The sequence below is a fragment of the Pistacia vera genome, unplaced genomic scaffold, assembly GCF_008641045.1.
Source record: "Pistacia vera cultivar Batoury unplaced genomic scaffold, PisVer_v2 Contig470, whole genome shotgun sequence".
NCBI lineage: Eukaryota > Viridiplantae > Streptophyta > Magnoliopsida > Sapindales > Anacardiaceae > Pistacia > Pistacia vera.
Window position 1 is genome coordinate 68,790 of NW_022196302.1, and position 14,661 is coordinate 83,450.

The 14,661-nt window shown below is 34.7% G+C and overlaps 2 protein-coding genes across 2 annotated transcripts; one reads left to right on the forward strand and one right to left on the reverse strand.

Moving 5' to 3' along the window:
- Window positions 1–4,464: 4,464 nt before the first annotated feature.
- On the reverse strand, window positions 4,465–5,051 carry LOC116146068 (CLAVATA3/ESR (CLE)-related protein 12-like). Its single transcript, XM_031431486.1, has one exon. It carries the CDS (start codon window positions 4,964–4,966, stop codon window positions 4,586–4,588), a length of 381 nt encoding a protein of 126 aa, XP_031287346.1. The 5' UTR covers window positions 4,967–5,051; the 3' UTR covers window positions 4,465–4,585.
- A 1,401-nt stretch (window positions 5,052–6,452) lies between these two features.
- On the forward strand, window positions 6,453–9,882 carry LOC116146050 (coiled-coil domain-containing protein 130-like). Its single transcript, XM_031431464.1, has 7 exons — window positions 6,453–6,598; window positions 7,373–7,435; window positions 7,533–7,612; window positions 8,322–8,430; window positions 8,856–9,015; window positions 9,262–9,425; window positions 9,502–9,882. Exons 1-7 carry the CDS (start codon window positions 6,596–6,598, stop codon window positions 9,862–9,864), a joined length of 942 nt encoding a protein of 313 aa, XP_031287324.1. The 5' UTR covers window positions 6,453–6,595; the 3' UTR covers window positions 9,865–9,882.
- Window positions 9,883–14,661: the final 4,779 nt, after the last annotated feature.

A 14,661-nucleotide genomic window follows, 5' to 3' on the forward strand; every position in this document is an offset into this window, starting at 1 on the left:
GAACCAAAATTAATTAGGATCCCATCTCATAGCCTCCTCACATTTCCTTGACAACCTCCCAAACCCACCTCACCAAAACATCCCTTCTTATACAACAAATTCCCCATTCTCTTCCACTCCTTAGTATCTCCACCCCAAGCTCTACCTCTATGAATCTTACCACCAGCCTCATACACCTCCTCCACTTTTACAAAACGAAGTAGTGGAAATGTCAGCCACGTATCATGCTTCTATGCTCTGGTTAGAATTATTGAGTGGTGAGTTAATAGAACTTTGGTTCTGATGCTGATCGAACCAATTGGAGTGATTGAACTTATTTCACAAGAACCAAAGAGCTCATTGTGATCAAGCTGTAGTGTGAAAGCCTCACAGCCAACCAGATCCGACCGGTGTGTGGCTCTTGCAGTGGCCAAAGGCCAAAACCCAAGAGCCTCAAGCGCCGACCAAATATGGCTCGCCACGAGGCCTTACAGACGACGTTTATGGTCAGAGCCTAAGGTTCTTTTGTCAGCTAATGGTGTTAGCAAGGAGAGAGAGAGAGAGACCAAATATAGCTCGCCACGAGGCCTGAGAGATGACATTTATGGTTGGAGCCTACGGTTCTTTTGTCAGCCAGCGGTGTTAGCAAAAGGGTAGAGAGAGAGAGAGAGAGAGAGAGAGAGAGAGAAATGAGAATTTTGTATTAATTAAATGCTTGGTGTAAAGACCGTCCTGCCCATTAATAGTTAAGTTTAACCAAAGTCCTCTCAAAAGTTTATAATAGTTTTGATTAAAACTTATGAAAAATACATAATTAGCGGTAATTAAAATAGCGTAATCAAGAAGGTATGCTCTATTTATTGACTTCTTGGGTCTGAATCACCTTGAGGTCACCTACCATATTTGTGACTCAGCTTGGAATATTGGGCTTGTAGGGTGTTTAATGGACATTAGAGATTAATTGAAATGTGTGTAAACTGGCCTAGACACCCTAGTCATTAAAAAAAAAAATAGTGAATATGAAAAAATGAAATTTGTAATGCACTTATCATATGCAATCACATCATTCTAAATAGTGGGTTATAAAATTTAAAAAAAAAAAATCTATTATTATAAGCATCAAATTTTAACAATAATATGATAACAAAATCCTCATAAATTTTGAGTTTTAGCATTCAAAAAAAGATTGGTTTCTTGTTTCTCTTAATCAAATTCTATATACTGTATTAGGTCTAAATATTCGATATGTTTTTATCTAAAGTTAGTAGTTATTTCATATGGTACTATAAAGTTGAAGGTCACACAATCAATTTCCTTAATAAGAAAATAATAATAATAAGTGAGATAGATACATTTAATTGAATTTAAAAAGAATATAAACATCATATTATGGAGTGAACTTATGAATAATAAGATGGCATGTTGTATCTAGGACAATTTATGTACATAACTTATCATGACATATTATTTATGGAGAAAACTTTATTTTAAATTTAGATTTTTTAAGTTAATATAAAGATGAGTATTAATTAATGTCAAAATTTGAAGTAAATAATGATTACAACTTTTCATCATGAAAGAGCAGCCTGAAATGGAAAACAAATAACATAATCATAATGGTAATGGAAGAGATTTGTCACAAGTCAAATCAGTAGATTTTTGTGACAAAACAGGAACAACCTTCCAAAGGTCTCAATTTTGCGTGAATCCCAGATTACATCCCTCTGTCGTTTCCATCAGCCCATCAACATCACTCAGTATCTCCAATCCCCGATTCATCAATTATTCCAACCCGACCCGTCCAGTTCCTCTTTCAACCTACTCATTATTCCTCCTCAAAGTTACATTAGAAATATCAGACATATTCATTTAATAAAAACATGAAAAAAAATACTGATTTAATTAATCACATCCCTTTATTCCTGCTAATATTATTTACTTACAGTACCAAATATTTTGCGTATATTCCATTCAACTTGCAGTTTGGGACACCTTTTAATATGGTACCCCATCATTCCATCCATGAATAAGATAGATGATTACACAAACTTTTATTTTTGAACTGTTTGAAGCGTCACCATCTGTACATTCGATGAACATTATTTCTCTGTCAAATCTGAAAGCTAATTCTCCAGTTTTTGTCCAACATGCTCGCCTAACATTACTCTCTTAACCTAAATAATTGTAACATTGTGAAAGTGAAAGGATGGGAGTGCTTTTATTTTAATTTTAATAAAAACATAAAATAGTAAAAGTGAGAGAAAGGAAGCGAAATTAACATGGAGAAACCAAAATAATTTTGTAAGAAGTAAACAGAGAAAGGTCGGCAAATCCTAAGTTTGGTGAGGCTGAAAAGAGACATATCCCCTCTCTTGCATCTGCAGGGAATAGAGAGACACGTAGGTGCTATTACACATCATGTAACAGTATGTAATTAGTTGGCTAAAAATAGGCTGCTTAATGATTAATGATGAGATTAGTTATACCTAGAAGATGTGAAACCAGGGCGACATTGAATAATTAATTAAGAGTTTGCACAGACTAGTGAGTTCATATCGAATTAATTTCGTTTCATTTTCATGGATGAATGAGACCAAAACACTTCTACTTCAATAAATTATCATATGATTAAACTAAAACTTTGATGCAACTGTACTTTTGTTTATAAGGAGAGGTGACAACATTAATATACCTAATTAACTGACAACATTTTCAAATGTGTTTAATGTTAATTATTTAATTTGGTTCAATTAATTGTGTTGCCGTATTTTGATCACTCATGTATTACCCATGAAGCATTTACTTGTATGTCGGATGTGTTTAATGTCAAATTGTTAAAATGTGACCCTACTCTTTATAACCTTAAGTGGAATGAAAATTCACAATTGGGTTTCTGTCAATTGGGCAGCATATAATATAATATTTCCAATGAGTAAACAATTTTTTCCCACCCAAATAATGGCTAAATGACACTTTCCCACCATACCACTTTACGACCCAAATTTATATATTGGCGGGGAACATAGAGTAAACTCGGTCTAGATTTTGAGACTTTTGAAAAGGAAAAGCCGGTGAGTCTTTTAGTGGTGGAAGGTTGGGATTGATCAGAATTTGACTTGGGAGGGGCGGTTACACAAACCCTCATCGCTCAATTGCGGGCGATTGACAGGGTTGACGAGAGTAGGGTTTGAGAGGTTTAGTAAGTAATGATCGGGAAAGAGAATAATGGTGGTATGAAGTCGCAACGATGCTAGAATCGGAAACAGAATATAAATTTAGATAGTAAAATAGTATTTTAAAAATCCGTAGATGAGAAAGTGTCATTAAATCATTATTTTTGGGTGGGAAAAAGTCGTTTACTCAATTAACAATACTAACAATACTACATATATGCTGGCTAAAAATTTGGAATTAGTTAAGGTTGCATAAATTGAGTAGTTAAGTTGCATAAATTATAAAAAAAAAAAAAAAAAAAAATACCCATTTTTGTAACTTGCAAGAGAAAAAAGGAAAATAACGATTTACGGTGGCGATAAGCACTCAAAAAATATATATATATGTATTAAAAAGCTGAAAGGCAAATCTGTCTTTACTCTCCAAAGGTCTGTACAATCAGTATATAACGATACATATGATGTAAAAGATATCATCTTTATCTAAAAGCATCTAGTTTTCTCTTCTTGTATCATGATGATCGATCTTACAGTCAAGTTATCAAGCAACATTGAATGCAAATAGCAATAGGCCCTTCATTCTGCACATTGAATTAATTGAATAATTGTAAAACCAATCGTGCCCATAAAGCAAATGTATTATTGATTCTCTCTTCCTGCCACCCTTTTAACCCACCAAGTGGAGACACCTTGTTGATGTAGTCTAGGGTATTCACCTTTTAAATCGAAAGCCCTAAAAAACAAATAACAAAAGTAAAGGTCAACTAAAATTTTACGGTAGAAAAATAAATAAATAATGAATATTCACAATCCTTGAGGATCAGAACTCAGAAGTAGGTAGTTGTGGGTTAGTGTAATTAAAAAGGTAGCACGTGACGTGGGTCAATGTAATTTAACGTGTAATGAACACCGGTCTTCAAAGGAAGCCAAGAGCTAGCTTTTGAACTAACCAACCCCCGATCATTAATAATAAATATCATTATTTTGAGGGAGGTAGCTAAAATTTATCTTCTTAATTAAGTTTTGCCGTGCCGTCACGGCTACTCATGTCTCTTTAGAATGCCGTAAAAATTTATTATAGCGTACAATTGAGGATACATGATTATATTTATTAGTAATTATTAATGCTCTAATTAAAAACCTAACTAAAAACTCAGTAAATGTGCTCTCTTTGATCTTATGATTATAATTAACAACATAATTAATGATCATTATAGTCAATATAGATATTATTATATGTACAGACTAATATTAACTCACTAGATCATACAATCGAAAAAACAAATATTGTATTCTAAATCCTGGAGTAAGGTTTCATGAAAATAGGAAACTGATAGAAAAAGAGAAAGAAAAATGATGATGAAAGTAGTAATTATAGGTTTCACTAACCAGTCCTTTATTTTCTCTTTTTCAATCACCTGAGAAAATAATGATCAATGGTGCAGTGGGTTTGGACCAGTGGGGACAAGACGCTTTTCAACACCATAACGCGGATCAATCTCAGTTTCAGCAGCTGGCTGTTGTGGTTGCACTTTCTTGTCATCCGCCGAAGGTTTAAGCTTTTCATGCTGACGATGTTTCTGAAATGGGGTGAAGTCAAATTTGCTCGCTAGAACTTTTCTATTAATCAAAGGGTAACGAGAGAGTACAAGTGATGAAGAAGATGTAATGGTGATGTTGCTGCTGCTGCTGTGTCTGTGAATATAGATATTCTTGGACTTGAAATTATACAACTCATGAAACATTAAGAACAAGAGAAGAGAGAGCCAAAGAGTGATGAAAACTAAATGGGAAAATTTCAAGGCCATGGACATGGAGGAAAAGTGGGAGAAAAAGGGTCAGAACTTAGAAGAGGAAGCATGGAGCAAGAAAAATGAATTGAGAAATAATATATTATTAATTTACAGAGAGGAAAGAATTAATTGAATAATATGACAGCTTGAATAATCAAAGCTGAGAAGGAAGAGATAAAAAGAAAAGTAGGGATGAGTTGAAATGTGTGTGTTTGTATTTGCGTTTCATGAGAAACTTGAGGATGCTTTAATTGCTAATTTATTGATTGATAGAGGGCGGTAGAGCCTTTCCCAATGAGAGTTCCTTAGAAATCAAGCAACAACAAAAAAAGGGTAATTATAATATTTAGAATTTTTCAAATCTTGAATTATAATATGTTTGATTATGCTAATTATTAATAATAATAGCTTGAATATATTTGGCACGCATAGGTATAAAATAATGTATATTAATAACATATAATGTCAACTCTCTTTTCTCTTTTAGAGGAATCCATACTGGTTTGAGTGTATTGCACCTTAATAAAAGGATGGGGAATATGCAATCTACATTTTCAATGGACAAAGCAATGAACCAACATCTTGGAAAAAGTATAAATCATTCATTATGTGTATATTTATTTGTTTATTTTTATAAAATTGATTAATATTAAAAAGACACAATTTCAAATAAATTTTTATCGTATAAAAAATATAAAATTTTACCTAATCACCGGTAAAGAGGAGTTTGGAATTAAAAAAATAGGAACGTTGACATTTTGAGAATATTTTTATACACCTTAGTTGTTACGGTGTTTAATTAATTCCAATTTAAATACTAATGAAGATAATATTTCTATATATTGGAGTGATTAAAATCCCTTTTTTTTTTTTTTATATCTATGGTTATGAATTGAATGGACAAGTTAACTAATCCATAGTGTTTTATGAGTATTTAAATTTTGATTGATCAAAATTTTCTTGTAGATTGTAATGTGCAAATAGTTTGGTTAAATAATAAAAGGATTTAATTTGTGTTTTAATTAATTAGGTAACACCGTGATGTCAGGAAGATAAAATTTAGATTGCAGGGTTAAAGGTTAAAATATTAGAAAGAAACAAGTCTAAACTAAAATTTAATTAATTAAATGACTTTAATGATGTGTTTTCGGAAAATACCATTTTTAGTAATATTTATACTTTGTTGATTAATCCTAAGGGTTTCTAATAGTTTGATAAATCTAGTAAGTTCTAAATTTTTGAAAATTCTATATAAATTTTGTTTGAAAATCACTTGAAATTAATTAAAGGATGGGATTATATAGAAAAAATTATTGAATATAGAAAAAAAAAAAAAATTAAATCAGTAATGTCTGCGGGTATTTTAATAGAGTATTTAATAATTGTAGTTGATGGGTTGGATTTTACTTGGTCCAATATTGAGTCTCTCGATTGGGCCTCAACTGCCTAAATACGCTTTCCACTTTCTAGAGCACAATGGTTCGTACCATGGAATAGGAAACCAAAACGACAGCGCTTCCCTAATGTGGAATTAAATTACAGAAGATAGAATTGGTGCCAAAGACAACAATTTCCTCTACAACCAAAACGCGAAGGTAATCATCAGAAATCTTTCAACAGAGATCTTTATCTTGAGAATTAGAAGAAAGTATGGTAAGTAGTTTCTCATATTTAGTTGGTTATTCTTAGATTCAATATTTTGTGCTTTTGTTTGATTTCTCGTTTCCTTCGCTACAGTTAGGGTTTATCATTAGTTTTTAGGGTTATCAATTGATTGCAGATCTAATAGGATTAGACGGTGATGAAATTGAAGGCTCTTGATTGAGTAATTTCTAGTTTCATTTTTTTGATAAATTATGAGTATTTGATTTTGGGTATGATCACGAAAAGATCGTACATAGGAAATTTTGATCAATTCATTGTGTGAAAATTTCTTATTAGTACATCAAGGCTCAAGAATATTTATTGGAAATTATGCGTAATGAATGACCAAGTGTAGGATTGGCTAATGTTTTATGACCAGAATTTGGTTCTTGGCAGTTTGGTTTGCAGAATATGACTAATTGTTTGCAGATTTGTAGGCTGACATAGTGAATTAGGGGAGACAGATATGTGCAGTTAAAAAAGATCCTAGTTTATTATAAAATTTCAGTGGAATGAAATTGAGTTAGTTTTTCTTTTTTTTTTTTTGGTTTTTGTATGTCTACTTAGTTATTGTAATTTTTCTGTTACTTTATTGACAAGTAATTCATAGGAGTCAAAATTGTGTCCCGGATTTGGAATTTTGGTTTATCAATCATGTTTGATTGATAATTAAGTTTTTTCCTGGGTTAAAAAATGATGCTATGGTGTTTTGATTGCTGGCTTTCCCCCTGGATTCTCATCAATTTATATTGTTTCTAAACTTTATTTTTTGTGTTTATGTAGTCTTCACTTGCAGCTGCTAGAGCAGACAATTTTTACTATCCTCCAGAATGGACACCAAATCAGGTATGTGCATGCATGGTACCCTTGCACTTTTTTAGTTGTTGGATGAGTTTACGATGAAATCTATATTGTGCATTCTCATATTGCTTTTATTTTTCAGGGTTCTTTGAACAAGTTTCATGGTCAACATGCTTTGAGGGAGAGAGCAAGAAAAATAGATCAGGGCATTTTGGTTATAAGGTAACAAATTTTGTTTTCTTGGGAGTTTTAATGTATGACTCTTTCTCAGAATGCTTGATTTGATATTTGAAAAATACTCGTGCTATATTGGCTTCTATGAACTTATTTGATAGTGGGAAGTGATAAGAGTTCATGACCGTGCTCAAGTGTATTTTATAAGGATAGCCATTTGGTAATAAAAAGTAACAGGGGTTGTTATTTAGAATCTTGTGATCTATGCATGTGAGGTTTGTAAGAATAAACTTTTTAAATAGGAGCTAGTTATCTTATTTACAGATAGTATTGTTGCAATTATGCTGGTTAGCAAGTGATCTTCTAAATGAGAATGAACCTTTGTGATAATGTCTATTCAATAGCTGCTATGTACTTTCTTTTTTGATGTGTCAGAAATTAAATTTGATATAGATAGAGTGGAACAAAAATTCTTCGACAAATATAACAGTTTGGAGAGCACCATTATAGATTAACATATCATTTTTGGAACTATACTCAAGTTTAAAATTGTTTTCACTTAAGAGCTTACCTTTCTCTGAGTATTATAGCTCTGCACTATAAGTGCTAATCTTCAGATTAGTAGTATCACATCCGATCTTTATCATTGGCTTTTTATGATATTATTGTAACTTTTTTTGACTTAAAATATTACCATGCAGAATGTTTTATGCCCAAATGTTAATTTCTGCATCTATTGATATTGTTTTGTTTTCAGGTTCGAAATGCCTTTCAATATATGGTGTGGTGGCTGCAATTCTATGATAGCAAAGGGTGTTCGGTTCAATGCAGAAAAGAAACAAGTGGGAAATTATTATTCTACAAAGGTATGTTTTGCTACTGTTTGCATATTCGTATTAGTGTCAAAGTTAAGAATTGAACATGTTAAGGATTTTTTTTTAAGTGATTCTTTGTGTATTATTTGGATGATAATTTTGCTTGTACCCATGTTTGTGCTGGCACACTGTTTGAAGGAGCTTAACAGTCTCTCTTAACGGATCCTGTCCATATGCATTGACATTGAGATTTTACTTTATGTTATGCAAATTTCATTTGACTCTGTACTGGTACTGTTAATCTGAGTCAATATGAGCAAGTGTGCTAGAGGTTTATCCAATTTGCCCATTTGTGGTTACATTTTCATTATATGCTTACGGTCCGTAGTCATTCATGTATGAATTACTTTTGGTTGATGGGAGAATTACTTCTTAGCGGTAGCTTCTTTTCTTAGAGATTATCTTTCTTCATTCAGATATGGAGCTTTTCCATGAAATCGGCATGCTGCAAACATCAGATTGTTATCCAGACGGATCCAAAGAACTGTGAATATGTTATTATTAGCGGTGCCCAGCGGAAGATTGAGGAGTTTGATGTTGAGGATGCTGAGACTCTTGAACTCCCTGCAGATGAAGGTTAGTAATACGTGTGGTGTAATTAAAGTTTTGTATATCTTATGGAGATAGAAATAGAATTGAGTCCACCCTGTCTCAGAGCTGGCCATCTTGGTTTCTCTTTCTTGGACCATGAGTGTTATTCATGTCAAAGCCAACAAATTAAAGTTTTTTGTAAAACAAAAGCCAGTTATTTTGATAGGGTGCACATCATTGTTTGTCTTATTGTATGGAAGCTAATAACTGAAAATATTTTATTTCGTGCAGAAAAGGGTAAGCTTTCAGATCCTTTTTATCGTCTTGAGCACCAGGAACAGGACATGCAGAAGAAAAAACAAGCGGAGCCAGTACTAGTGAGCCTTCAGAGAGTTTCTGATGCCAGGCATTCAGATGACTATGCTCTGAACAAGGCTCTCAGGGCTAAACTTAGAGTATGTCACTGAGATCAAATTATTCTTTTGTTCTTCATTTTTCCTACATTGTGCTAAATTCACTCTTTATTTTCAGTCTCAAAAGAAGAGAGTTGCTGAAGAAGAGGCTTCTTCAAGGAAACTGGGTCTTGGCTTACGACTGCTACCAAAAAGTGAAGAAGATGCTGCTGTTGCAGCAAATGTGAGGTTTTCTTCCAAGTTTGAAAAGAATAGGAAGGATAAACGAGCATTGATTAAAGCTGCTTCAATATTTCCCGAGCCATCTGGGTCTTCCATGTCAAATAAGAAACGGCTGGAGCTTGAAGCAAAGCGAAGGAAAATTTGTGCAGGTGCAGCATCCAACTTGCTCACAGGAGCATTTAAACCATCATCATGGTCTCAAAGTCCTATGCCGTCAAGCAGACATAGGGGTACTTCAGTTTCAGCAAGACGGTTCTAAGTGACAAATTTCCTAGAATTTAAGGTTCTTGGCAGGGCTACTGATGTGGGTTATGTGCTGTTTGCTTTTGCCTAAAATTGGCATTGAAGGATGTACAGATATAAATCTATCGCTTGTAATCTTTTCTATAGTTACTGGTTCATAGCATTTTGAAAGTAATATTTGCTGGTTTTGTGCTTGATTTTCTTTTTATTAATGGATGTGTAGCCTCTGAGCGTTTGCCTTTCTCTAATAGACCCGTGTGAACATTATTGTAGAAGTTGTTACTGCTGAAGTTCAATTGAGCGGTTGAGTTCGTGATCATTTGTGTACCATCCAATGGGTGGGATGGATGTTTATACCAATGTTTTAATAACCAACCTGGGGTGAAACCTGACAAAGTTGTCGGGTCTCGGATTGACTGGTTTAACCTGTTTGACCGACCGGTCAAATTGGGTGACAAAACTTTTAAAATTTAGCAAACACCCCCTAAAAATTAAGGTTAAGTCTCTACAGGTTTGAAATTTAGCAAACACACCCTAAATACAAATCGGCCGATGACAGGTTGGCGGCGATGGCAACTCAAATGCAATCCTAATCATCTCTTGAGCCATTCCCCAGAAAAATCTACCAAAGATCAACTGATTTCGGCCGAATCTCATCGTTGCCGGTGTTGACATTTCAGGCCAGATCTCATCGACGCCGACATCGACAACCCTCCCCATCACCCCGAAAATACTTCCTTCTTCCTCCCAACCAAAACCCACCTCACCCTACCACTGTTAGCCTTGCCAATCGTCGGCAAAAGTCGATTGTTACCGTCGTCTTTTTTTCAATTTTCGGTTGATTCACTCACTGGAAATCAACTCCGTTGCCACCATTGCACTCACTAGCACTTTCTCTTCAAAAGCCCCAACATCCAAGCCTTCAATTGTTCGCCAATCGTCATCACAAATTCTAGGGTTTTGGGTTAATAGAGAAATTGATAACCCTACCTGGTGAAGCTCTCGGTTAAACCGGCCAGGGCGGGTCAGGTTTTAAAACATTGGTTTATATGACATTCTTTTCTTGTATAATTAATAGTTTCAAATTAAGATAATTCAAATATAAATTGTTAAGTATATATAATTTATTGATAACTGTTAATTGATATTAATTGAAAGTAATTATTCAGTTTTTTATTTACAATAATGTAAATGAATAATTAATTAATAATACAAATTAAAAATAATATAATAAATAATTACTACACATCTTCGCATCAAATCAATTACAGTAGAACCTCTCTATAGTCATAATGTTAGGACCAACTAAATTTATTATTATGAAGAAGTTATAACTTAATAGAGGTGTAGTTACAAGAATTATTATTTTTTAATTAAAAAATTATTGTTTTGATTTCTTATTTTATAATTTATGTTTTAATAGTATTATGATTTCAATTCATTGCCTTAGTAGCATTAGGATAGTACGGAAATAGATATCAAAGAGTCATTGCAGAATTGAGTGATTAGATGCGACAACTTCACTACACTAATCAATTGGATATTAATATCTTCCTCAATCATCCAAATGAGCAACAAGTTGTATATCCTTTAATGAAGAATAAATCATTACTAGAATTAGACAAGAAGAGAAAAAAGATAATCTTGAGGATGATAGTACGAAAATATCAAAAGTTTTCGTGCCAAGAAACTCTGAACATACTTGAGAAACTAGAAATATTTTGACTTCAATAAGAAGGTGTTCATGTTGGCGACTTATTATGTACCCGAAAGATAAAAGATGTAATAACAACTCTAAAGCATAAACTATTGTCCCAAACAACTTTAAATAAATATTTTATTTTATATTAAACCTTTAATATAACAAAGTATATATTTTTTGCAATATACATATAATTATTATTATGTAGAGGCAAGTTTCTTAAGATGGGATCTATAAAAATTATAACTTATTACACTATGAAATTTATTCTTATTTATAAGTGGTCCAAGTTGGGACCATAATTTTTTATGATTATATGGAGGTCTTAAAGTATCACTATATATATGTTTTACTGTATTTACTTTGTTATATTGTTGAATTATCTTAATGTGTCTTGATGGTATATGTTAAAGTTATTAGAAAAATAATTAAAAAAATATTATATTAATGCATTGAAATTTTCTTTTTCAGTACATAAATTTTATCCAATTAAGTTCTGTTTTCTAAAGACACACAACAATCATAAATCCAAAATTTATTTAAATTTACACCTCAAATTTGGAGGCAAAACTTATGGGAACAAGAGCTCATAGCAATTTGCATTTTGCAGAATTTTATTTGTTAAAACATTTATTTAAGTTAGACCTGAGTTAAATAAAAAAAAAAAATGTAAACATCAGCATCTACAACTATTAATTATCTAATATCACCGTTATTACAGCAAATACTAATATCAGGAATTCAATTTAAGAGAAAAGTTTAAACCATAATAAAACAGAAAATAAGAAACATTTTAATTATGGATATTATCCTATTTAATTAAAACAAAACAAACGATGTAGACAATTTGTTCTCAACTGCCTAATCCGTTAAGAGTTCTTACATCTTCCTATTAATCTTAGAGAGCATCATTTAATTTGTGTTTGCGTAGGAAGAAGGGTACGAAATATCAATCAATCAATCAATCATCAATTACTTGATAAAATTTCATCTCAAAATTATGATTTTATAATATTTATCAATTAAAAGTTTGTGATGGATGGTGTATGGGCCAAAATTCGTATGGGGCCTAACGAGGTCCAATCACAACAATGATATGTGACGGCCCAGAGCCTTGGCCCAATCTTGATCGGGCCCATGCTTAGAATACCTTGGGAACTACCTGTTCTATGAGTTGGGTCATCTCTCGAGTTAAGCTAAACTGGGTCTGGCCCATTCGCCCGCAGTAGTCCATGACAAGGATCAGAATCCTACCCAAATTCCTCTTCTGACAAGATCCTGTATCTCATCCAAAGAGAAAAGCTTTGAGAGATAAAGGCAAAAAATTCAATCTCTTCCCGAAAAGAGAGTTCTACTACGAAGTAGAACTCAGAGTCCTTCTAGGATTAGAGTCCCTGAGGTTCACTATATAAACTGAGGCCGGTCCTCTCTTTAAGGGAAAAAATGAAAAAGACCACCCTGAAGCTTTAGTCTACGTACCTTCAAGCCTCCCCTCGCTTCGCTAAAGTTCCAATTGATACGCAAGAAGACGCTCTGCAGGTCCATCAAGGTTGTCAGTGGCCCTTTTCACAAGATTCTACCTTCGGTTGTAAATTTTATTGTTTACAATTTGGTGCCCACCGTGGGGCCCTGCCAACCATACGATCAAGTACGACCTGCTGTTCAACCTTTCCCTCCAGCCAGACTATCATGACCAACCACACCGAAAGTACAGTGCCAAATGTTGCGGCTCAGATCGAAGCACTCACCGCGTTGGTGCAGGAAAGCAACAAGAAGTACCAAGTCTTGGAGACGCAGAATGCCGCCATTCGCGTCGAGAATCAAGCTCTCCAGGATAAGGTAAATCAATTTTACTCTTTAGATTAGTCATTCAACCAGCATCACACATCCACCTCCCGACCCCCCATTCAACCTAGACAACTGTTTCTAAGCCCAGAAGTCGGCACCTTTCCTATGCCTGCACTAACCAAAACCCTAACATCACTATGAATGTGGCTGAGCCGACTTAGGAAAAGTATCCCCACGAACTTGCCCACCTAACTACCATGACACATGCCCAAACCGTGCCTCCCCAACAATTGGACACCCCTCTTGCACACCAACAAATGCACCCCCTACAGTCTCTAACCGAAACGACTCCCCAAGTCTACCGTTCGGCACGACCATTCACATAAAGCCAAGAGTGTTCCCACATTTCCTCCAGAACCTCAGTACCCTTACACCAACCGCCCTTGAGCAAACATTGACCAAACGACTAGCCGAAGTAGAAGCCATGATCCAACGCATCCCGAGGGTGCCAACGTGCCTAAAAAAGAGTCAACCCCAGAGCTACGTCGAGTCGCCGTTTGTGGATACCATAGCTCTCGCAGATATGCCCCACAAATTCACTTTCCCAAACATGAAGTCGTACAACGACACTACTGACCCGGATGACCATATAGCCTCATACAAGCAGAGAATGTTTGCTGTTGCCATACCAAGGGATCTCCGTGAGGCATGCATGTACAAGAGCTTCGGCTTTAGCCTAATAAGGCCCACGCTACAGTGGTACACCAACCTCCCAAACCACTCGATCCCCTAATTTGCCCAACTCACAGATACCTTCGTGGAGGACTTTGCAAGTAGCAAAAAGTTGGAGAAGCTATCCAGTGACCTCTACCGGATCCTGTAGCACCGCAGCAAGCCCTTATGAGACAATGTGAGACGATTCAACTACGAAAAAGTCTCAATCCCGTACTGCAACCAAGAGACCGCAGTCAACACCTTTAGGAAGGACTTGCTCCTAGATGAAGAACTATACAAAGAGCTCACCAAGTTTAACTATAGTACCATGGAAGAAGTGTTGGCTCGTGCTTGGGGTGGGAGGAAGATGAGGCTCATCGAGCCAAACAGAGAGCCCACGAGGATTGCTGCTCTCAGCGCCACGAAAAACGCCAGGACACAAGACCAGTAGAGCCCTACCCGGACAGGAGAGTTTTTGTTTAGGATAATAGGCGCTAGTTCGACCATCCTTCGACTCAGAACAACAAACACCGCACGCCACCCAAGTATAAGCTACCGGACTACAACCTTAATATCGAGCCACTAGAAGTAGTAGTGGTGATGAAGGAG